The sequence below is a fragment of the Bubalus bubalis genome, chromosome 14 (genome assembly GCF_019923935.1).
Source record: "Bubalus bubalis isolate 160015118507 breed Murrah chromosome 14, NDDB_SH_1, whole genome shotgun sequence".
Classification (NCBI taxonomy): Eukaryota; Metazoa; Chordata; class Mammalia; order Artiodactyla; family Bovidae; genus Bubalus; species Bubalus bubalis.
The window spans coordinates 71131489-71157771 of record NC_059170.1 but is presented as its reverse complement, the minus strand read 5'-3'; the positions used below and the strand labels follow the sequence as shown (position 1 = coordinate 71157771).

The following is a 26283-nucleotide window of genomic DNA, read 5'->3' as shown; positions in this document are numbered from 1 at the left end:
TCTGTGGGAGAGGGAGAGGGTGGGAAGATTTGGGAGAATGGCATTGAAACATGTAAAATATCATGTATGAAATGAGTTGCCAGTCCAGGTCCGATGCATGATACTGGATGCTTGGGGCTGGTGCACTGGGACGACCCAGAGGGATGGAATGGGGAGGGAGGAGGGAGGAGGGTTCAGGATGGGGAACACATGTAAACCTGTGGCGGATTCATTTTGATATTTGGCAAATCTAATACAGTTATGTAAAGTTTAAAAATAAAATAAAATTTAAAAAAAAAAAAAAAAAAGAGTCAGTGATCCCATCAAAGTCTGCAATGTCAGGCCCTCCTTGCAACCTCAAACTACCCGTCTAAGCCGTCACTGAGAAGGATGGAGATGTCCAGCGCCTCGGCGTCTCTCTGCACCCTCCACAGACATCCACCCACGTCACCCTGCAGTCACCGTCACGGCTAAAACCAGGGCAGCCATGCTGAGCCAGCCAGTTGCTGCGGGGCCCTGGGCACCGATGATGCTTCAGTGGGAGTATTCCAAGACTGGCATTTCAAGGGCACAAGCATGGATTCCATAAAAGCCAGCGTAACCGTACTTGGACACGCTACAGGCCTTTCAACGGTTTGAAGTTTTTTGAAATCATATCCAGATGGACCCACCAAGTAATTTTTTTAAAAATCCCATCTTTACCAGCAAGGCAATACATTGAGTGAGAAAGACCATTTCTCCATAATATATTCGTGTCTCTATCATTATGTTTTCCAGAAAAATCTAGCAACAGATTGGTTTCAAAGAAGAACCTCAAACATTAAAAAACATCACCCTAGTGATGACAAAGTAAGCACAGTCCAAGAGGTTATACAGACTCATAAAGGAAAACGCTGGTCACACGAGGCCTGGTGCGTGCTGTCGCCTCTGTCGTGACTCCCAAAGTGAAACACATTATGTAATTCACATTAAAAATAAAAAATGGAACCTGTAATGCAAGAAACATAAAACATCAAAAGGTGTCTCTGTCCAATACAAGGAACTGGTTGAAAAAAAACAAAAACTAGTTTTCTACTGGCCAAAGTCTTCTTTTTAGAGAAAGAGCAGAAATTCAGAAGCTTTCTTTGCATCATTGGAAAACTGGGGCTAGACGTCATCAGATCTTCCAATATTTTAAAACAGTTTGCGTGCACCCTTATGGAAGAAAGTGAAGAAGAACTAAAGAGCCTCTTGATGAAAGTGAAAGAGGAGAGTGAAAAAGCTGACTTAAAACTCAACGTTCAAAACACTAAGATCGTGGCATCCCATCCCATCACTTCTTGGCAAATTGGGGAAACAATGGAAACCGTAACAGATTTTATTTTTGAGGGCTCCCAAATCACTGTAGATTGTGACTACAGCCATGAAATTAAAAGACACTTGTTTCATGAAAGAAAAGGTATGACCAACCTAGACAGCATATTAAAAAGCAGAGACATAACTTTGCCAACAAAGGTCCATCTAGTCAAAGCCATGGTTTTTCCAGTAGTCATTTATGGATGTGAGAGTTGGACTATAAAGAAAGCTGAGTGCTGAAGAATTGATGCTTTTGAACTGTGGTGTTGAAGACTCTTGAGAGTCCCTTGGACTGCAAGGAGATCAAACCAGTCCATCCTAAAGGAAATCAGTCCTGAATATTCATCGGAAGGACTGATGCTGAAGCTGAAACTTCAATACTTTGGCCACCTGATGCGAAGAACTGACTCCTTAGAAAAGACCATGATTCTGGGAAAGATTGAAGATGGGAGGAGAAGGGGAAGACAGAGGATGAGATGATTGGATTGTTGGATGTCCACCGACTCTATGGACATGGGTTTGAGCAGGCTCTGGGAGTTGGTGATGGACAGGGAAGCCTGGCATGCTGCAATCCATGGGGTCGCAAAGAGTCAGACACAACTGAGCCACTGAACTGAAATGAACTGTGCGTGTGTGTGTGTGTGTGCTAAGTTGCTTCAGTTGTGTCCAACTGTTTGCGATTCCATGGACTGTAACCTACCAGGCTCCTCTGTCCATGGGATTCTTCAGGCAAGAATACTGGAGTGGGTTGCCATGCCCTTCTCCGGGGATCTTCCTGACCCAGGGATCGAACCTGTGTTTCTTACATCTTCTGCGTTTGCAGAAGGGTTCTTTACCGCTAGTGCCACCTGGTAAGCCCTAAAACAGTTTAGTAAATACTAAACATTAATTTCAAATTTTACCTAGAAGGAAATAGAAAGTAATAGTATTTCTTAGGTCTCTACACTGTTCAAACTATCACGAAGAGCATTATTTTTGAAAAACAAAATCATAGGGCTCCTGTATTTTAAAATACATTATTATAAGCTATTATAATTTTATTTATTGTTTGAATTCTAATTTCAAATGCTCCTTCAATGCAGCACTAGATTATAACTCTAGTTCTGATTACCCAATCTGTGCAAAAATATTATTAAATGGGTGCTGCTTCATAGCGAGAGAAAAGCGCTGCTGCTGCTGCTGCGAAGTCGCTTCAGTTGTGTCCGACTCTGTGTGACCCCATAGACGGCAGCCCACCAGGCTCCCCCGTCCCTGGGATTCTCCAGGCAAGAACACTGGAGTGGGTTGCCATTTCCTTCTCCAATGCAGGAAAGTGAAAAGTGAAAGTGAAGTCGCTCAGTCGTGTCTGACTCTTAGTGACCACATGGACTGCAGCCTACCAGGCTCCTCCATCCATGGGATTTTCCAGGCAAGAGTACTGGAGTGGGGTGCCATTGCCTTCTCTGTTAGGACTGGTTCTAAAAGAGAATAATTTCTAACTAAATTCTGGCTAAATAAAAAAAGTCTGAATATATTTAGATGTTAGAGCATCTTCTGCAATATAAACATAACTATATTTTATTAGTCTGTGTTTGGATTAATGTTATTCTAACTTGAGAAGCAAAGTCTCTCTCATATGAAGGCTCTGGTTATTGTTACAATCCATCACCAAATGTTTTGACTTTGCTCTGACAAATGTACCAAGTATTTACCTAATAATGTCATGGTACATGTTTGTAAAAAGTTCTTTGCCAACAATATTTCTTTGATTCTTTATCATGGATTAAGGACATCGATTTCTCTTGCTTGATGTAGAAATAACTCAAGACTCGAAAGAGATGATATTTTCCACTTCTCTTCACATGGAAGGTTTGCAGTTATCAGGACCTGCTCACAAGGCTGATGCCAAATCTCTTATTCTGGGAAAGAACTTAGTCTCACCACCTGCATCCAGGTGGTCATGGGCTACAGGTAGTCATCCCCAGGTGCAGCTTCCTGCTCACAACAGTCAGTGGACAAGAGGATGCTGATCAAGACAAGGTCCCCTCAGGCCACAGACCCTTGCAGCTGGTGTGCTTCACCCGCATGCTCACACGCTGCTGCCTGACATTATTGAGCTTGGTTCCCAGTGCTGTCCAGGGTCTGAAATCTACATCGCCTAACTGCATGCCTGGATTCTGGAGCCCTGCCCGTTTCAGTCTACAGATTTTTGGGGTATCTGACTCTCTGACCGCCCTTTGCCCCATTCAACTTTCCCTTACATGTGAGTTCTCATGACTCCTGTGTCCCTGGCAGAGGTCCACCTAGGCTACTCATTGCAAACCCCCAGGGAGTGCCTTGACGAACATAAAGGATGAGACAGAAGGATGTGGGGAGGCTCTGAATGAGCCACGGTCAGAGTGAAACAATGGAACGGTTACGGAAGAACAACACATGGCACGTCAGCATGGGAGGATCATACATACAGGAAAAGAGAAGGGCTTCCTTGGTGGTGCGGAGGCTAGGGGTCCACCTCTAACCTGCTTATTATAAAAATATTAAAAATATATTCTCCTGCTTTCACTGCAGGAGACACAGGTTCGTTCCCTACTAAGATCCCACACGCTGAAGGGTGGCCAAAGCAAGAATGTTCTTGGCCTCCCTTCTTGTCCCATCCATTGAATTAACTTCTGAAAGACTCACTCACTCTCCCCTCCCCTAGGAAGCCCTGGTTGCCCCTGCTCCACCCTGAGAAATCTGACCAGCACCCCGGTTACTCTGTGACCGGATCCTACATTCACATCTATCCCAGGGAGCACCTTGCATACAGTTTTCTCCATGACTTTTTCTTTTCCTCTGGACCGCTTGGGAAAAAAGGCTCTGTCTTGCTTATCTTTGTATCCCCCACGCTTTGTACCTCTCCCACAGTACATAATCAACGTGATGTTCAACTTTGGAGAACTGAAGTCTGGAGTCAAAGCCAGGATGCCAGCCTGGGGGAGCGTGGGGTCCTAAGCAAGAGAGCGAGGTGGCTGTGACGTCAGGCCCAGGCAGCTCTTAGGAACTGCACCCTCTGCAGCTTCCAGCAGCCACCAAACAGATGCAATCCAACAATAACAACACTCGCAGGCATTCTGATAACCCCTTCCACATTTCTCATCTCATTTAATCCTCTTTGACCGACAGAGGTTATCTCATTTTGACTGTAGCATAAACTTCTAGCCTTTTATTGAGAAAGTTGGCTGATGGCAATGCCCACTGGAGAAACTTACGGGCAAGATCAGGACACCAGGAAGGGCAAGTAAGGCTCTTGGTTATGGGATGACCATGCTTCCAGATGCCGTCTGCCAGGCCTGCACTCTGAACAGACAATGCAAGAGAACTCAAAGCTCTGTATTGTTCATTTTTCCTTCCCTCGATAACCACACAGTACCTTCATTTAGAGATCCTCAAAACTCATTTTTATTTTTAACTGCGCTGGGTTTGCTGCTGTGCGTGGGCTTTCTCTAGTTGCAGGCAGAGGGGGCTACTCTCTACTTGAGATGCACGGGCTTCTCACTGCTGTGGCTTCTCTTGTTGCAGAGCACAGGCTCTAGAGCTTGGCTCAATAGTTGTGGCTCATGGGCTTAGTTGCTCCACAAATGTGGGTTCCTCCCCGACCAGGGATTGAACCCGTGTCCCCTGCACTGGCAGGCAGATTCTTTACCACTGGGCCACCAGGGAAGTGCCCCTCAAAAGTTTTTAAACATGACCTCATTTGGCTCAATCTTCACTGTTTCAACATTTTTAAAAAATGTGCTTAGTTGCTCAGTCTTGTCCAACTCTTTGTGATCCATGGACTGTAGCCTACCAGGCTCCTCTATCCATGGGGATTCTCCAAGTCAGAATACTGGAGTGGATAGCTGTTCCCTTCTCCAGGGGATCTTCCCAACCCAGGGATTGAACCCAGGTCTCCCGCATTGCAGGCAGATTCTTTACCAGCTGAGCCACGAGGGAAGCCCAAGAATATTGGAGTGGATAGCTGTTCCCTTCTCCAGGAGATCTTCCCAACCCAGGAATCGAACCAGGGTCTCCTACATTGCAGGTGGATTCTTTACCAGCTACCAGGGAAGCCCTTTTTAAAAATGGGTACCTCCAATTTATTTAAAATTTTCTTTATGATTTTGTTGAAGAGCAAAATTGTTTTTTGAAACAAGAAGTCCAAGTTTTCATGAGTGGCCCAGGGTAAAAATATTTTGCCCTTTGTCCATCATTTATTTTCTCATTTTTCTGAGTTTGAGCCAAAAGACACCAGATTCCCTCGCTGCCTTCTGTCCATGGCCCCAAGGCTCAGACTTCTGTTTTGCAATATATTTCTAAGTCACATGCTTGCTAGAGGTACTGTTTGGACAAGAGAAGCTCAGGGGATGAGAATAAATAGTATTTATAAACTGAAACAGTATTTCTAGCCAGCACCAATTAGCCGTCACTATAGCCAGGAGTCCACCAGCCACGGCCTGGGGGCCAAATCCAGGCTGCTCTCTGTTTTTAATAAGTGTTGTTTTATGGGAACAGGACACACCCGTGTCTTTGCACGTTGCAGCAGCTGCCTTTGTGCTACAACAGCAGGGTTGAGTCATCACGACAGGCTGCAAAGCTTAACATATTCACTGACCTGTCATTTTTTAGAAAATGTTTGCTGACCCCTGTCCTGGAAAACTGGAAAGAGGGAAGCTGGACACTGTGTTAGGAACTGAAGCTATGCTTTCAGAGGCAGGAGGATCCAAACCTTATATCGTCCATTTTTCATTTGCAAGACAGCCACACAGTGCCTGCTCCTGAGACTCTACAAGTTTCTTAGACGAGATCTCCTTTGGCGCGTGTGCTTGCCTCCCTCCTTTTGTGCAGGGAGTTCTCTCTTCCAACCGTGTCACCGGCGGTGCGCAGCATTCAAGAGATCTCCTCACTTGGCATAAGAACAGGTACTATAGGGACTTCCCTGGTGGTCCAGTGGCTACGACTCTGTGCTCCCAATGCAGGGGGCTCGAGTTTGATCCCTGGTCAGGGAACTAGACCCTACATGCCGCAACTAAGAGTTCACATACCGCAACTAAAGATCCATGTGCCACAACTAAGATTCAGCACAGCCAAATCAACAAATAAAAGGAACAGGTACTATAAATAAAATAATCAATAAGGACAGGGAACTACACTCAGTATTTTGTAATAACCTTAAAGGCAAAAGAATCTGAGGAAAAATAAATATATATGTGTATATGTGTATTTGTGCATGCACGTGTGCTCAGTAGCTCAGTCATGTCCAACTCTTTGCAACCCCATGGGTCGTAGTTCACCAGGCTCCTCTGTCCATGGGATTCTCCAGGCAAGAATACTGGAGTGGGTTGCCATTCCCTTCTCCAGTGTATGTGTGGGTGTAACTGAATTACTTTGCTGTACACCTGAAACTAACACAACATTGCAAATGAACTATAATTTATAAAAAGAAGAAAGGAAGAGAACAGGTAAAGCTTAAAAGCTTGAGAGCTGGCCTGAGGTTATATCTGATGATGCAGTGAAGAATGTTTGGTGAAGAGCTTCAGAGTGGGGTGGACTGAGCTCGACTCCAAACTTTTCTACTTGAAACTTGATGTATTTTGGTGCACTATTATCATTGCAGATGGTGATTTCAGCCATGAAATTAAAAGACGCTTACTCCTTGGAAGGAAAGTTATGACCAACCTAGACAGCATATTCAAAGGCAGAGACATTGCTTTGCCAACAAAGGTCCATCTAGTCAAGGCTATGGTTTTTCCAGTGGTCATGTATGGATGTGAGAGTTGGACTGTGAAGAAGACCCAGCGCCGAAGAATTGATGCTTTTGAACTGTGGTGTTGGAGAAGACTCTTGAGAGTCCCTTGGACTGCAAGGAGATCCAACCAGTCCATTCTGAAGGAGATCAGCCCTGGGATTTCTTTGGAGGAAATGATGCTGAAGCTGAAACTCCAATACTTTGGCCACCTCATGCGAAGAGTTGACTCATTGGAAAAGACTCTGATGCTGGGAGGGATTGGGGGCAGGAGGAGAAGGGGACGACAGAGGATGAGATGGCTGGATGGCATCACTGACTGGATGGACATGAGTCTGAGTGAACTCCAGGAGTTTGTGATGGACAGGGAGGCCTGGCGTGCTGCAGTTCGTGGGGTCACAAAGAGTCGGACACATCTGAGCAACTGAACTGAACTGATTATTACCTTCCTGCCTCTCACCATCTCATCTATTAAGCAGGGATAAACATGACTATTCTGCTGGCTGGCAGCTGAAATGAACAGATTTGTATGCAAAATCCTTAGAGTGCTGGGTATGTGCTGGTCACTCAGGGGCTAAAGCTACTGTGCCTTTAAAAAGTTACAGTTCATAATTTATGGGCTCGTGGGTTTTTTGGCAAAAATCATTACCGGGTACAGTGCTAGGAGCTGGAAATGTGTACTTTAATGATCAAAACCAAGATGGTTCCCAAATTCATGGAGCTCATGGACTACTTGCCTGTAAGGTTACACATAAAATGTTCAAACAGCACTTGGAAGCCCAATTTTGCACAGAGAAGAAGAAAGTGAGGTTTTGGAGGGTGAAGTAAGCCCATGAAGGAAGTGCAAATGAAATTCAGATGCTGGTTCTCCAATCCACTAGCTCACATTTGCCCTCATTTTACTTTGAGAATTACAGATAAGAAACACTGTGCTTGTCCTGGGAGTTTGGGGTTGGTAGATGCAGACTATTACATTGAGAAGGGATAAACAACACGGTCCTACTGTGTAGCACAGGGAGCTATCGTCAATATCCTGTGATAAACCATGATGGAAAAGAGTATAAGAAATGTCTACATGTGTATAACGGAGTTGCTTTGCGGTACAGCAGAGATCGGCACACATTGTAAATCAACTACGCTTCAATAAAAAAAGAATCCCTATGCTTGTTCTTTACCCTCTAAAACTGTTGACTACATTAAGCAGAAAAAGGATGACAAGCTTCCAAAGCCACACTGGAGTCGAGGATTGGCACAGAATGGCACCGATTACGGGAATAAACCCGGGAACAGGTCCGCAGAAAGTTGCATCATGAAAGACATCTGGAAACTGATATATTAGCCACTGCTTGGTCACCAAGGTGGGTCCCTTAGCCAACGGCAAATGTGAGGGCAAAAGTGATAGGAATTATACTGAATGTCCCAAGTGCTCAGTTCCGTCCGCCTCTTTGCAACCCTGTGGACTGTAGCCCACCAGGCTTCTCTGTCCATGGGATTTCCCAGGCAAGAATACTGGAGTGGGTTGTCATTTCCTACCCCAGGGGATCTTCCCAATCCAGCGATTGAAGCTGCATCTCTTGTGTCTCCTGTATTACAGGTGGATTCTTTACCTGCTGAGCCATTGGGGAAATTATATAGATTAGGGGAAAGAAAGGAAAGAATGTATAGACCCTGTCAATGGAAACTGTATTTAATAGACATCTATTAGCTGTGAGAAATTTCAATAACCTCAGATATGCAGATGATACCCCCCTTCCTCAATGGCAGAAAACAAAGAAGAAATAAAGTGCCTCTTGATGAATGTGAAAGAGGAGAGTGAAAAAGTTAGCTTAAAACTCAACATTCAAAAAACTAAGATCATGGCATCTGGTTCCATCACTTCATGGCAAATAGATGGGGAAAAAAAGGAAACAGTGACAGATTTTATTTTCTTGGGCTGACGGTGACTGAAGCCATGAAATTAAAAGACACTTGTTCCTTGGAAGAAAACCTATGACAAACCTGGGCAGCGTATTAAAAAGCAGAGACATCACTTATAGGTCCATCTAGTCAAAGCTATAGTTTTCCAGTAGTCATGTATGGATGTGAAAGTTGGACCATAAAGAAAGCTGAGCGCCAAAGAATTGATGCTTTCAAATTGTAGCATTGGAGAAGGCTCTTGAGAGTCCCTTGGACTACAAGGAGATCAAACCAGTCAATCCTAAAGGAAATCAACCCTGAATATTCATTGGAAGGACTGATGCTGAAGCTGAAGTTTCAATACTTTGGCCACCTGATGCAAAGAACTGAGTCACTGGAAAAGACCCTGATGCTGGGAAAGATTGAAGGCAGGAGGAGAAGGGGACGACAGGGGATGAGATGGTTGGATGGCACTGCCGAGTCAAGGGACATGAGTTTGAGCAAGCTCTGGGATTTGGTGATGGACAGGGAGGCCTGGCGTGCTGTAGTCCATGGGGTCACAGAGAGTCAGAAGTGACTGAGAGACTGAACAGCAAGCCTTCACACTCCCAAGCACACGTATGTTTGCTTGTGTCAGTGCCTTTAGCAGGCAACTAGAAAGAATGAAAAAAGATTTACCCCGCTCACCGTTTTTTTGTTTCTCTTCAGATCCCCTGTCTCACTAAGTTTTACAAACTCAAGCTGGGAGGCAGAAACCCTGCCTGACTCAGCAGAAGAGCACGTGGAGAGAACACGGAGCCGAGCCCAGCATCGACGGCTGCAGCGTATGCTGAAGCTGCCCCCAGGCTGGTGAAGTCCTGCCTTCCAGGCTCACACTCCTACCAGGATCAGGACAGAACCGGAAGATGCCAAATGGTTGCTTTGGTTGCTCCCAGGTACTGACAGACCCTTGATTAAGAACACATTTTCAGGGGACTCCCCAGATAGTCCAGTGGTAAAGAATCTGCCTCCTATTCTAGAGGATGCTGGTTCAATCCCTGTTCGGGGAACTAAGATCCCACAAGCCATGGGGCAACTAACCCCCTGTGTCACAACTAAGCCTGACGCAACCAAATAAATTTTTTAAAAAATTGAAAAAAAAAAAAAAAAAAAAAAGAACACATTTTCAACTCAAATGATCCTTACAATTCCTTACAGATCAATTGTTCAAGGACTTACTCAGTAGCAACTATGTGCCTGAGATTGTGATAATCACAGTGAAACATCTCAGGCCCATCAAAGATGAAGGGAGCCAAGAACATTTGGATAAGAATGCAAGAAAGACGCTTCATGGTCTTCACAGCATTCAAGGGACCCATTCCAAATGTCTGGTGTTGCCAAGCCCGTAGACACATCATGAAAGCCCTTTGCTTGGGGCAAATTTTCCTCTTCCAGGGAACGTGATACTGTGTACAGACTCCACTGAGAGCCAGCTAAGCTGCTCACTCAGGGCTGTGGCCTTAGAGAAGCTGAGAGCTGCTCAAAGACTCAATGGTTTTCAAAACCACTTAAGGTAGCCACAGGCTTTAGAAATTTCCTGGAGGCTTCTGACATGTGTTTGCTGGTCTAGGGTGGTTCTCCCTGGAAAGAGGCCATGCTGTGGTTTAAAAGCCAGCAAGAGTGCAGGCCAGATGCTCAGTGCCTCGCAAGGAATGGAGTTTCCTACCCCAGAATAAAGCCCCACTGCAGTGTTCTTGCCTGGAAAATGCCATGGACAGAGGAGCCTGGTAGGCTACAGTCCCCTGGGTCACAAAGAGTCAGACATGACTTAGTGACTAAACAACGACGAATCCAAGAACGAAGGGAGAGGGGAGGATAACAAACAGGGTGACATCTATCCTTGCTCTGCTCTTGGCAAGGAAATCCCTCCTCCTGAGATGTAGCCTTTGCCATGGAGTCTTGAAACATCAAGGCATTGACCTTGTAGGCACCTGCACGCCTCTGACTGCACACGAGGATGCTACCTCATCACTATGTTACTCGCCCTGCGACCCCACAGTATCTTGGTTTGATTCATGGCCTTCAGGGTCAGACCTGGCTTGAAAGCCTGGCCCTGCCATGTACCAGCTGTGTTATCTGCCCCTGCAAAGCCCCAGTCTCTCCATCAGTAAAATGCGGATGACAACCAAATTATTATAAAGATTAAATATCCCTTAATTCAACAATCCATGTAATACCCTTAGTGAAATGCCTCAGCATACTGAAGATGCTCTAGGGACTTCCCTGGTGGTTCAGTGGAGAAACATCTGCCCGCCAGTGCAGGGGACACAGCTGTGGTCCCTGCTCCGGGAAGACAGCATATGCTGCAGAGCAACGAAGACCACGGGTCACAACTGCTGAGCCTGTGCTCTGCAACAAGAGAAGCCGCTGCAATGAGAAGCCCACACACCACAAAGAGCAGCCTCCATCACCGCGTCTAGAGAAAACCTGAGCGTAACAACGAAGACCCAGCACAGGCAAAAAAAAAAAAAAAAAGGAGATGAAGGAGTTGGCAGGCTGACTACAAGAATGCAATGCTAAAGAATGACGAGAATCTGGCTTAGAGAGTATCCTCCGCTGCCAGTTAGAAATTATACTTATCTACCCTTCAAATAAAAGGGCTAAAGCAAATCCTTGTATCAGATTTTGGAATGTAGTTTTCACTATATTGCTGCTGCTAAGTCACTTCAGTCGTGTCCGACTCTATGCAGCCCCATAGATGGCAGCCCACCAGGCTCCTCCATCCCTGGGATTCTCCAGGCAAGAACACTGGAGTGGGGTGCCATTGCCTTCTTCATTCACTATATTGGGGTAGGGCAAAATCAGACATCATGGGAAAAAGATCAGTATGTTATAGTGGGAATTCCTTGGTGGTCCAGTGGTTAAGACTCTGGGCTTCCAATTCAGGGGACCCAGGTTCAATCTGTGTATGGAGAACTAAGATCTGAACAACCATGCAGCACGTTGAAACAAAGTACATATATATACATATATGACACGTTAAAAAATGTGTAAACTAAATATTTACATATGAATGGCCAAAGTAACTACAAAGTGATAACTGAGAGAAAATATTTGCAAGGGTTTATGAGCTAAGATCAAGTTCAATTCTATGTGGAGGAGCACTTAAAGGGGAAAACAGGGGGGACAGAGGGTCTGTAGGAGGTATGAGATGCTATTTTACTCATCAGACCACATATTTATTGTTAATTGATAAAAACGGATAATGAATTGAGAAAGAAAATCTAAGAGGCCTAATTTTTTGTTGACCATTGAGATATTTGTTGGTATGGCAACCTGCAGTTCTTTCTGTTTTCCACTCTGTAAGCTGGAAATATAAATGCAGATTTATGACATTTCTGATATCAGAGTAAGACAAGGAATAGCCTTTTCCTGTGGTTTGTGAAAAAAAAAAAAATGTAAATGGCTACATTCGGGTGATAACTTAATTTTTCAGCATAGATTACATGTCCCCTTAATGTCCCCCATCCCTAGAATGTTAAGATTCTTCCTAAGTACTGTGAGAATATGAGTCCTGAATTGTGCTATGCTGTACTTAGTCACTCAGTCGTGTCCAACTCTTTGCGACCCCGTGGACTGTAGCCTGCCAGGCTCCTCTGTCCATGGGGATTCTCCAGGTAAGAATACTGGAGTGGGTTGTCATGCCCTCCTCCAGGGGATCTTCCCAACCCAGGGATCAAACCCAGGTCTTCCACATTGCAGGTGGATTCTTTTACTGTCTGAGCCACCAGGAAAACCCAAGAATACTGGAGTGGGTAGCCTATCCCTTCTCCAAGGATCTTCCCGACCCAGGAATCAAACCGGGGTCTCCTGCATTGCAGGAGGATTCTTTACCAGCTAAGCTACCAGGGAGTCCTGAATTATTGAGATACAGGTCTTTGGTTCTAATCACAGGCCAAGGGGCTGCCAATGACTTTATTCTGTTATTCTCAATGGACACCATCAGTGAACAGAATTATTCCATCCACAACGGTGCTATTCAGTGGCCTCCTCATTGTATTCTTATCTCACTCGCATTATCCCCCAGTTCTCTTTATTTCAAGGTGTTTCTGCAGCCTTCTGCTCTCCTAAAACCCCCATGCTGAAATGACAGTTCATGTCAGTGGCTTCCCTGAATCTGTTCAGGAATGTTCCCCACAGGCAGGGACAGATGAATGGTAAAGCAGACATTTCGCGTCAGTTGAATCCTGCTCACCGAGAACATCGCTGTCCTGGACGAACGTGAAAGAGGAAAAAGAAGCCTGGACTCACCTGGCGGAGTTTGGTTCCCACCATGGAGGCGCTGCTGTCAAGCACAAACACCACGTTCTTAGGCAAAGGCGGAAGGTCTTTGGGGGCAAAATAGTGCACAAAATAGCCGTCTAGAACCTGGTGGAGGGAAGAGAAAGCAAAACGGGTAGTGCCCAGGTTAGGCAGCAAAACAAACCAAAATGGAGATTCCACGGAACGTCTAAAAGTCAAAGACAGCATGAAACAGAGTCTCGGGCCAGATGCCAGAGCAAAAGCATCCATGGTCCTGACTCCTCCAACTACTTGCTAATTTAATTTGGATAAGGGTAAAATCATTCCTTAAAAGTGTATCAATTACACTGACTCAACTTAAATCATTCATCTCTTCTCGACCCTTGTCACTTGAGAATCCTGCTTCCTGCATTATGTTTTTTTCCTAAGCATCTTTCATGTTCCGACATAAAGATTGCCTACATGCTGGATGCACATTAATACATTTTGAAAATCCTACCCTGTCTCTGGACAAATATGACTTACAGGAAATTGAGTCATGGGCCAGTTTCTCTAAATTAAAAAGATAGACTAAGTTCTAATTTCATCTAAAGCACCTCAGGGAAAATTAGGTTATACGTTTAATTTGCCTCTAGATTACTGAAGCAGGAAATAGATATCCCCAGCCTCTAGCAAGGGAACATCACTGGTGGACTCAGAGACACATTTTGTGTTAAAACAGATTTCCTAAGAGTCGGTACTTCTCACTCTCTCAGGTGAGTACTGAAATCCCTCATTCTGGGTCTAACTAAAAGTGTCATGGAACTAATGAGAAACAGCAACAACAAACCCATTACCTGGATGTCCCCAACGCTCTGTTCCCTATTGACATCATATCTAACGATGAAATCTCCCAAAATGCCATTCTGGGCAATCTTGGCTTGCTGGACCACACTAGGCTTAAAAACAACTTTGGCAAAAGTTTCATTTTGGTTGATAACAGTAGAAGGAGGTGGCCCAGAATCATCTGTAGGCAAGATAGAAACATAATGAATAACTGAACCTATAACTTTTTCTTAAAAGAAACAAGATCTATTTTGCGTGGACACAGAAAGTTAGCCTTTATTTCAGGTCTGCATTTCAGATGAACTCCCAAAACTTTGTACTGATAATATATCTCAATGCATGAGATATATTAGCTTGCATTTCATCTCTATGTCTTCTTCTAAATCCTTTCTTACAAGAATTTTAAAAACACACAAAAGGAGAGAAAATAGTAAAGTGAACTGTCATGGAACCATCATCTGACCCAACAATTATCAACATTTCACCAGTTTTATTTTATCTGTTTTTATGGATCCTCTCACCATTTGTTTTTAATCCTTTGGATATGCCACATGGCATGTGGGATCTTAGTTCCCTGACCAGGGATCGAACCTGTGCCCTCTGTATTGGCAACACAGAGTCTTAAGTCAGTGGACTACCAGGGAAATCTCCCTCTCACTATTTTTTTGCTAGAATTTTAAAAACAAATATGAGGCATCATACTTCATCCATAAATGCTTCTTTGTGCGTGAGTGCATTTGTGAAGCACAAAAATACTTCAGCCATGTCAGACTCTTTGTGACCCAATGGACTGTAGCCCACCAGGCTCCTCTGTCCATGGGATTCTCCAGGCAAGAATACTGGAGCGGGTTGCCATTTCCTCCTCCAGGGGGTCTTCCTGACCCAGGGACTGAACCCACATCTCTTAAATCTCCTGCATTGGCAGATGGGTTCTTTACCACGAGGGCCACCTGGGAAGCCCAAAATACTTCTTTATGTATCTCTGCAAGAACTTTTTTCAGCCTAACCACAAAACTGGTATCAAATGTAACAAAGTTAATGCTTTGTGCTTTAACATCATCAGATACTCAGCTTGTATTTAAAGTTTCCTGATTCTCTGGAAAATGTCCTAGAACGGCAGCTTTGTTTGACTCAGGATCATAACAAAGTCCCCACATCACATTTGACTGACATTTCTGAAATCTCTCTTAATCCACAAATGTCCTCTCTCTACACTTTTACTAGTGCTACACACACATCTTGTAAAACGCCGGTTCTCTCTTCCATGGAGCTTCTCACATTCTGGATGTCATGATGGTTTTTCTGTCCTGTCTTTTGCTCCCCTGCTCTCCTGGTCCCCAACTCTGGCTTGAACGTAGCGTCACAGGGAGCAGAAAACATACCAATGCCCAGGCCAAGAGCTCATTTAACTGTTCTGGGACACAGTCCGGGTGTCGGGTCTTTCCAATTCCCCCCATGATCTAATGCTCAGTCAAGCTTGAGGCTCAAGCTCAGTCCCCTGCATCTCCTTGTGTTCGGAGGGTAGAGCTGGAGGCTGGTTAGATTCAGGTTCAGTGCTGTGGACAAGAACACTCCTGGTGATGCTGAGTCCTTACTTCTTTACCACATCAGGTAGTACGCAATATCTAGTTGTCTGCTTTTAGTTTCAGTAAGAGCGCTGGACGGTTCTGATCACCCATGATGAAATTCCTCATCAGTCTTTCCCTTAACAGATTTATCAGTCACTGATGATGTTTGTTCAATGTTTCATCAGAGTAGCAAAAGGGCAGTTTCTGATTCTCTCATTCCTTTCATACGCAATTCTTCCATAAGGAGTGCTTTTCCTCCATCAGTCATTTGGTGCTCTTCACGTGCTGCTTGTCCAGAAGGTTTATGATTCTTTAAAAAACACTACCCAAAGCCTTCCCCAGCACGAAACTTAGGATGTAAATTAAAATTCCAGAAAGAGGAAGAGATAAATGATTTTTTTCTGTGATTTAAGAAAAATGAGTGAGATGATACACTAAGTAAAGAACAATCTCGTTTTCCTCCTAACTTTCATTTCCTTCAGTAAGACACACTATGGAGAATTATTTCACAGACTACCCACCTTTGTAAATCCAATCAAAACTGTGTCTATGTGTTAAGCAACTAGCTTTTTGAGATTTTCATGCATTATGAAGAATAGGAAAATGAGGAATTCCTAAACATCAGTATGTGGAGACTTTTAATCCAGATACTGAATCAAAGGCTGGCTTGAAATTGCTGCAAAGCATCAGATTCTCTTTTTAAATCTATTCAAGTTGATACCATGGAGTAAACTGACCAACAATTTTCCATCCTTAATTAGCAAAACAAAAAAGGAAATGAGGCATCATTTGCCCACGGTAATTTGTGTCTAAGAATAAACTTCCTTCTGCTAAGGACTTATTAGACAAAAGTCAAAGGAACTTTAAACATTTCCTTCACCAAAAGAGACAATTAATTTTAAGACACCATTTAGGTGTAACCTTAACAGGAACCACAAGGCAGAACTGATTCTTCTGTTTTTTATACTTACCAAGGGCAGGAATTTCAGGACTGACCAGAGAGGTAGTAAACAGGGAAGTCTGTTCTTGCAGAAAGTCAGTTGTAGGTAAGAGAATACTTCCAACAGAACTGCTCATGAGAAAAAGGTGCTGGGAAAATCTCCAGGGGACCATGAAGAGTACCAGCCTGTGTTCTCTGGAGTCGTCTCTCACTGATGATCACTGGTCAAGCACCAAGAGTGAGAGGTATGAAAATACCCTCGCTAAGAACTTGAGATCACAGGTGAATCACAAGGACCTGCACTTGATACCGGGTCCACCTGTTATCTATGAGATTTGGGGCAGGTTACTGAGCCCTAGTTATCTCATCTGTAAAATGGATTAGTGGTCTACCAAACATACTCTTGACATGGTGGTGATATGATGTACTTAGCACCATTCTGATTCATGGGGAGCAGTCATGCTTGCGAACATTATCATCAACCAGAAACAGGTACAAAATCGAAGTGCCAGTGAATAGACATGAATAGACATGAAACAATACATCGTGTCAAACTTGGGACACTCTATGCAAGGAGGAGGAAAGGACAACTGCTATTGGCAACATGGTTGAATCAGAGTCATTTTGAGTGAAAATATAAGATACAGAAGAAAGTATTCACTATTTCCACTTACACGAAGCTCAGGAGCAGGCAAAACTCACAGCAGTCGAAAGAGCATACTGGGGCCCCTCTCCGCGGGTGGGAGCCTCACCAACCCCTCCCGCAGGGACCATCGCAGCCGGTCAGCCCCTGCTTCTTGGTGACCCAAAGGCCGTGATCAAGAATGCTGACATGTCAGAGGAGATGTGACAGGACTCGGAGGACTTGCTACTCAGGCACTGGAGACACATAATATGCAGAAGGGCATCGCGGCCCGTATCAGGAAGGAGTGTGGCAAGAAGCCCACCCCCACCTGGCGCTGCTTCGTGGGAGGAACGAGTTACATGACACATGACACCGAACACTGCATCCACTTCTACCCAGGCCGAGTGGCCATTCTGTTCAAATCTGGTTAAAAGCATGGACTGTGCCACACACCCAGTGGTCCATCCAAAAACCGGGACTGCAGCCTCAACTCCAAATTCCAGAGACTGAAGTCTTCAGCTCTGCTTAAGGGAACTCCTCCATCTCTGACCCTTTATTGTGTTTTGTACCAGGCATTCTCTGTACTAGTGTGCTGGGATTATAAAGCAATGGGCAAAATAGCTTACATCTATTTCATGCCTGTCTGCCCAATGGTTTTTCTTTTCAAAATCCATTCCTTGAAAGAAATACATCTGTTGGAGGAAAAAAAAAAAAAGGGAAGCGCATACTGGTTCCTTTGGGGAGGAAAGAGGAAAACACTGACTGGGAAAGAGGATAAGGGGACATTGTGGGGTGCTGAAAATACTCTACATCTCGACTTGAAAGTAACTGCTGGGTGTGTGTGTATATATATGTCTGTGTGTGTGTATATATATATATATATATATACATACATATATGTAAAACTTCCTTAAGCTACACACATAAGGTTTATACACTTTATTCTATGCATACCCCAATTTTTTTTTAAAAAAATTTAAACTTGTTGAAAGTTGCATAGCACAAGAGACTAAATAAGTAACTCCCAGGATGGAACATAGTATTATTTGTCAAGTGGACCTCTGCCTTAGGGTAAATCTTTTTGTGTGGCCATTTATACATTCAGGGTAATACTTGGTGGTATTACACAGTGTACTAGCCGGCAGAACGAGGACCAGGGACAGAGGTACAGGGGCACATTTCCTGTGTAGCGTCCCTAAGTGTGCAGGCTCAGTTGTGTCCGACTTTGTGACCCCATGGACTGTAGCCACCAGGCTCCTCAGCCCATGGAATTTTCTTCTCCAGGGAATCTTCCTGACGCAGGGATCTGAACCCAGGTCTCCTGCACTGCAGGCAGTCTGCTGCTTGGCAGGCAGATTCTTTACCAACTGAGCCACCAGGGAAGACCTCCGCATCCCTCAGCTCTAAGAAAGATGTCCTGTTGGCAGAGGCAGTTTCACAACTCGTCTCTCTAGCAGTGCTCCAGCAAACCCTAGATGAGTTCATCATCTGCCAGGTGATACAGACCAGCTCTACTGTGGTTTTGGACCAGCAGCCATCACCTGGGAACTTGCTAGAAATACAAGTTCTTGGGCTCATCCCAGAAACCCTGCAGGTGGGACCCAGGGATGCGTATTTTCACAAGGCTTCCCAGGTGATGCTGGCCCCTGCACGGACAATGGTGGTGTGCCTTTGACGTATGTGAGCGGGCAGCATTAGATTCTCTCTAACCTTCCAAGTTGACACAAATGAGATTTCATTATCTTTACACTGTGAAGGGGAACAAACCAATCAATCGTAAAGGAATCAACCCTGAATGTTCACTGGAAGGACTGATGCTGAAGCTGAAGCTCCAATACTTTGGCCACCTGATGCAAAGAGCCAACTCATTAGAAAAGACCCTGATGCTGGGAAACACTGAAGGCAGAAGAAGGGGGCGATAGAGGATGAGATAGTTAGATGGTATCATTGACTCGATGCACATGAGTTTGAGCAAGCTCCAGGAGACAGTGAAGGACAGGGAAGCCTGGCATGCACAGTCCATGGGGTGGCAAAGAGTTGGACACGACTGAGTGACTGAACAACAACGCTGCCAGGACGTACCTACCATTTCATGTTCCAAGTCTTTCTTGTTGAAATGGTCTTTACAATTACCCTGAATTAATACCATTCATAGTTGAATGAAAGCACCAAGGATTAAAAAGTATAATTTCTCTCTTCATAATCAATTTGACTAGCCTCTTTGATATAAGCCATGAGAAAGGATAGTGTATTATTATTTTAGTTTCCTACTGACCTCTGATGTTTGCTAGTGCGTGATGAAAATTCATGAGATTCCTATAAATGGGCTTCTTTTATGTGCTCAAAGAGTGGGTTGATTCCCAACTGGGTTATTCACCAAGAAGCCCAGTTCCTGAGGTTGACCTCCACCCACTAAGTATCAGACAGTCAATGTGACCCAGAGAATTTTCCACTACCTATCAAAAAAAATATAAAGGCCCACTGGGAAAACTTCCAGAGAAGTATTTCTAGAACATAAAATCCTCTTTTTATTAGAGAGAGAAAAAAATCAATGAGGCTGCCCTAATGACTGACCAAGATCGAAAAGCAGAATAGAACTATTTAGCTTTTCTTCCGCGTGAACAGGGGTCCTGCTGCCTGCCGCAAAATCGGAAGCACAATGAGCTAATTTATTAGCAGGGCCCTCAGCAATCATGGGATGTGTCCTAAACATAATGAAGAGTGCAAGGGAACAGGTTGGGAGCAGACCAAGAGAATGAGAATCTGACCCACTTTTCTCATGAGAACCCACATATCCTGGCTTGCCCTTCTTCACACCCACTTGGTCAGGGCTAGCAGTGAACTTCGTGATTACTTTGAATTGGAGGAAGCTGTGTCTTCTCATGCCATCTCCCTGTTTTCAGCCAAGCAAGAGTGGTCTCCTGCAAGGTGACCTTCACGGGCACAGGACTGCCTCGAGGGCAGCCCCTGAAGATGCACCAACTGGTCTGTCTCCACCCACTCTGCCCTGCTTCTCAGGTCATCAGCATCCCCACAAGGCCTTCTTCTTGTCTGAAGTCCCATATTTTTTAACTGGAAAATATGTGTTTTTTAGAACCCATACAATATCAAGGGAAGTGGGCTCCAGAGTTTGATAGACTCAAAAGACTGACTTAACATCTCTGAGCCTTAGTTCCATGTCTTTCAAATCCACATCATAGAATCATGGTCAGAATCAAATGACATCACATCTAAAAGGAACTAAGGATGGTGCTGTTGCTAAGTCGTGTCAGACTCTTTGCGACCCCCTGGACTGTAGCCTGCCAGGGGGTTTCTGTCCATAGGGTTTCCCAGGCAAGAATACTGGAGCCAGTTGCCATTCCCTTCTCCAGGGGATCTTCCTGACTCACGGATTGAATCCGTGGCTCCTGCATTGCAGGTGAATTCTTTACTGTCTGAGCCACCAAGGAAGTCCCACCAGACACACAATAAATGCTTAATACATACTAGCCCCCAGCCTCTTTCCCTCAAGAAGCACTTTGTTATTCTGTCTAGGATGAAAGGCAACTCATGAGAAAAAAAAGACATTTTGGTAACATATAGTTTACATTTTCCAATAGCGGGTTTCTCTATACCACTGAAAACTTAGTAAAAAAATATTCATTATTGGGAGGAAAAAAAGGCACATCATGTAGAACATTCATAACAGGGAATTCAACAATGTCTGGCTCCGTTGGTAAAGAATCTGCCTGCAATGCAGGAGACCCTGGGTTTGACCCCTGGGTTGGAAAGATCCCCTGGAGAAGGGAAAGGCCGCCCACCCCAGTATTCTGGCCTGGAAAATTCCATGGACACATACACGACTGAGCGACTTTCACTTTCACTTCACATACAGGGAATAACCTTTATAAAGGTTGTGGAGGTAGTGGTTTCTCAAGAGTTCCCTGAAATTATATACAGAATTTGGCATGAAACGGTACTTGTATACTTTTTTCGGGACAGATGTCTGTAGCTTTCACCAGATTCTCCAAGGAGCCCTCTTAAGGTTAAGAACCACACATACAAGTGGTATGAAGTATTCCTATTCTTGGGACTTCCCTGGCGGTCCAGTGACGAAGACTCCCAACACATGGGGCCTGGGGTTCGAGTCCTGGTCGGAAAACTGGATCCCACACGCCACAGCGAAGAGTCTGAGAGCTGCAGCTAAAGATTCCATGCGACACAACTAAGACCCAGCACTGCCACATAAACAAATAATCTTTAAAAACTCCTATTTTCCCCACCGATTCTATCTTGTAATGATAAGACATTGTTTATTTTGCATAAAGGGTGAAAAGAACAGGATGTTATTTACAGACAAACATTCCCCTCCTAGACAACCACATGGGGGGAAAGGAAAGCCAGTTGCTATGTACAGTATCTAAAGGTGAAACAATTTAAGAGCAAAGAACCACAGTCAAGGTCATCAGTTGAACACTACTCCCCTTTCGATCAACTGATGGGGGATTTCCTGGCCTCTGTTTCCTGTGGGCCTTGGGTTTGCCCACTGTCAGGGAAAAGCAGCCAACACCCGGGGATTTTACACAAGCATTTCCAAACATCTCATTTCCCCTTGGAAAAGAGGTCAAATTGCCTGTGTTTGTTTATGTCACCTGCTCACCTGGGCTCCAGTGGGGAGATTTCTTCAACAGAGGGAATGAATAATTGGGCAACCACCCTCCTGTCATCGACAAAAAGACAAATTCAGGCCAATCGGCAGAGTGTTAACGGAAAAAGTGATGGGGATATAATTACGCCATGGTGACTAAGGTTAATAATACAGTCATACTCTTGCCTGGAAAATCCCATGGACGGAGGAGCCTGGTAGGCTGCAGTCCATGGGGTCGCTAAGAATCGGGCACGACTGAGCGACTTCACTTTGACTTTTCACTTTCATGCATTGGAGAAGGAAACGGCAACCCACTCCAGTGTTCTTGCCTGGAGAATCCCAGGGACGGGGGAGCCTGATGGGCTGCTGTCGTGGGGTCGCACAGAGTCGGACATGACTGAAGTGACTTAGCAGCAGCAGCAGCAGCAGCAGCAGCAGTGCATATTTAGGAGTTGCTAAGGGAGCCAATCTTAAAAGTTCTCATCTCACACATACACACAAATTCTGTAACTGTGAGGGATGTCACCTAGGTTTACTGTGATCATCATTTTGCATCATACACAAATATCAAATCAGACACAGAAAACAAACTTATGGTTACCAAAGAGGAAAGGGGAGAGGGATAAATCAGGCGTTTGAGATTAACATATATACTATAAAATGGGGTGTCTCCGACAGCTCAATAGTAAAGAATTTGCTTGCAATGCAGGAGATGTGAGTTTGATCCCTGGTTCAGGAAGCTTCCCCTGGAGGAGGAAATAGCAACCCACTCCAGTATTCTTGCCTGGGAAATCCCACAGACAGAGGAGCCTGGCAGGCTACAGTCCACAGGGTTGCAAAAGAGTTGAATGCGACTTAATGACTAAATAGCAACAATATATATAAAATAAATAATCAAAAAGGATCTCTGCTTAATATTCGGTAATAAACTATCTGGAAAAGAATCTGGAAAAGAAGGTTGCGTGCATGCTAAGTCACTTCAGTTATGTCCGATTCTTTGTGACCCCATGGACCACAGCCTGCCAGGCTCCTCTGTCCACGGCAAGGATACTGGAGTGGGTTGCCATGTCCTCCTCCAGGGGATCTTCCCAACTCGGGGATCAAACCCATATCTCCTATGCTTCCTGCATGACAGGTGGATTCTTCACCACTGAGCCTCTGGGGAAGTCCCTGAAAAAGAACAGATATGTGTAGACGTAAACTGAATCACTTTGTCGTACACCTGAAACTAACACAGCGTTGCAAATCAAATGCATGTCAATTAAAGAAAAACACTTTTGTTAATTTTTTAAAACTGTCCACTCTAAATTCTTCAAGGGCCGTGACAAGGGCGGTGGACATCGTAGCACAGAGCAGGAACACGGTGAGGACTCGCTGTGAGCTCTTGGAACGTTTAACGTGGACATGGCTCAACACATCGGCACACACTCGGGCAGGTGAACGGAGGGGCCCTTCAAGAGGATCATCTTGAAAGTGTTTTGATGGGTGTGGCAGTGCTCTAGTCGAAACATGGCACATGCTTCCACCCCTGGTTTCAGTCACACCTGTGGCAGACAGTGCCATTTGCCCGGACAACATCCCACCTCGTATAGCAAACTAACACAGCAGGGAAAAGGAAGAAGCAGAGTGAGGCATCCTGAAGAAGAGGACGATGCTCACCAGTATTAAGTGAAAGAGAGACGGTCACCCTCCCGGGTGGCTCCGAGCCATCCTGTTCACAGCTGACCCCCACCCAGCTACAGCCAACGACCAGACGAGATAGCGTGGGTCCACCTATTAGCATTAAAAACAAAACAAAACAGACCTGACTGTGGAGCCAAATGATTCATACATCAGTGATTTCTGCACCGAACAATGTTGGAAACCCTCACGTAACAGCCAGATTGCTTCCTGGCAAAGGTACAGAGGCCAAGTGGGGCCATACCCTTCCAGCTGCAGCCTGGAGACTGGATCCCGGGGAGGGACACACGCAGCGGGGAACCAGAGCTGGGAGTGAACCGTTAGTCACAATGCAGCCTTTAATAGCGCAGGGTAGCCAGATTTAGCAAAGAAAAAGGATGCCCTGTCACATCTGAATTTCAGATACACCACCAGTGACTTTCTAGGATAAGCATGTCTCAGATACTGCATGGGACCCGTTGTTTACCTGGAGTTTCAAATTTAAACCCAGCATCCCCTCTTTTATCTGACAATTCTGGAAAAGGGAGGGATCTATATTCTTGTAACAAGTCTTCTGGAACCAAACTCTGCCTCCGAATCCCTCCTTCACAACAGAATAAGAGCCACACCCAAGATCTGGAGAACTTAACCAACTTAAACCAGGCAGGGAGTGACAGAGGATGAGGTGGTTGGATGGCATCACTGACCCAAGGAACATGAGTCTGAGCAATCTCCAAGAGGTAGTGAAGGACAGAGAAGCTTGGCATGCTGTATACAGTCAGTCCATGGGGTTGCAAGGAGTCGGACATAACTTAGCAACTGAGCAACAACAAACCAGGAAGGTGCTGAAACCCCAATGGCATCTTCATTGCTGACAGTTATTTATTCTTAAATTCTTTTAACAAATACTTGCTGACCACCCATTCTATGGCAGGCACCATGCTAGTTGCCTCCATTACAATCCCGAGAGCCATCAAATGGCAGGGTCAGGAGGTTACCAGACCAAGCAAAGGAAAAGAAAAATATGATCTTTAAACAGATTCAACCAACTCCTCACTGGTGTCTACGGATACACAAGACACTGCAGATACACACAAGTCTAGCCTGCAGTCAAAGGTGACTTGAGCTTGCAGGACTCAAGACTGGTCATTAAATTCATCCTCAAAGACCCCGGCAGAGTTGACAATCTCATCTTCCAACATCAAAGGTAATGAAACTGTATTTTGAGTGCTTCTCTTCTTTCTAATGAAGCTTTCTTGGTTCTTAGGATTATTTTATGGGAAGCTGACCTAGAAGTGATACAATTAGAAAGCACGCTGTAGGCTGAGTTCCTGGGCAGTTAAAGGGTAATGAGCACACATTCCTTGCAGAGCACTTGGTGGGGGCGGGGGCGGCAGTGCGGGTATGGGTTCTAAAAACCTTTTTTTTCCAGAAAAGATACAAGTTAACTTACATACAAACCAGAAATACACCCACAGACATGGAAAACAAATTTAGGGTTACCAAACGGGGGAAGGTGGGGTAAGGGAAGAAATAAATTAGAGTTTGGGATTAACATATACTACTATATATGGGCTTCCCTGGTGGCTCAGACAGTAAAAAATTTGCCAGCAATACAGGAGACCCCAGTTTGATCCCTGGGCCAGGGAGATCTCCTGGAGAAGGGAATGGCAACCCATTCCAGTGTTATCTCCTGGAGAATTCAATGGACAGAGGAGCCTGGCTGGCTAAAGTCTGGGGTCACAAAGAGTCAGACACGAGTAAGCGGCTAAGCACAGACAGTACATAAGGGGAAAGGATCTGAAGAAAAAGATACACGTGTACGTATAACTGAATCGCTTTGTTGTACACCTGGAAGTGACACGACACTGTAAATTAACTGTACTTCAACTTTTAAAATGGTTAAAGATAAATGAATAAAATAATTCATCTAAAAAAAGCTGCTTCTATGGGTCAGGATCCTAATAGAGTTCATGTCCATACATTCTGCTGGGAGGTCCAAAATAAGGCTCCTAACATTTACCAACTGTCAAAACCACCTGGGGTGCTTTGAAAAATGCAGCTGTCTGAAAAGAGAGACAGAAAGTGGATTAGTGTTTGCCTGGGGCTGAGGCTGGAACAGGGAGTGACTGCAAAGACGCACAAACAGCTTTTCGGGGTGATAGGAATGTTCTAAACTTGGATTGGGCTGATGGTTGCGCAACTTTGCAAGTGTACAAAAATCACTGAGTTAGAAGACTTAAAATGAGTAAATTTTATGCTATGCAAACTTAGCCTCAATAAAACTGCTTTTTTAAAAAAAAGCAAAGCACAGGACTTCCCTGGTGGTCCAGTGGTTAAGAATTTGCCTGCCAATGCAGGGAACAAAGGTTCAATCCCTGGTTTGGGAAGATCCCACATGCCCCGGAACGACTAAGCCGGTGAGCCGCAGCTACTGAAGACCGCATGCCTAAAGCCCGTGCTCCACAACAAGAGAAGCACAGCAACGAGAAACCCGGACACCCCCACTAGGGAGCAGACCCCATCCACCGCAACTAGAGAAAGCCAGACGCAGCAATGAAGATCTAGCAAAGCCAAAAGTAAATAAATAAAAATTTTAAAAGGAAATAAGCAAAGAATATAAAGGATAAACTATGCAAGTCACAGAGCCATATCTGTTTAGTGGTGGGAAAAATTTTGAGCATTATTCTTGAGCATTACAAATAAATAAATTAAAAGCACTCATTAAATTTTCAGTTTCTCATAGAATAGACTCAGAATATCACACCTCAAAATACAGTTATCGAGGCCTTAACCTGGGTAAAT

At 44.7% G+C, this 26283-nt stretch overlaps 1 protein-coding gene and 1 pseudogene across 1 annotated transcript in view; one reads left to right on the top strand and one right to left on the bottom strand.

Moving 5' to 3' along the window:
* Nucleotides 1-26283, bottom strand: part of ITIH5 (inter-alpha-trypsin inhibitor heavy chain 5) — a 90200-nt gene that overhangs the window by 25753 nt on the left and 38164 nt on the right. The window contains exons 6-7 of the mRNA XM_006078065.4: nt 14071-14240; nt 13244-13360 (exon numbers count right to left, since the gene is read on the bottom strand). Coding sequence (XP_006078127.3) covers nt 13244-13360; nt 14071-14240 — 287 coding nt within the window. The remainder of the gene's footprint in view (nt 1-13243; nt 13361-14070; nt 14241-26283) is intronic.
* On the top strand, nt 16739-17623 carry LOC123329101 (annotated as a pseudogene).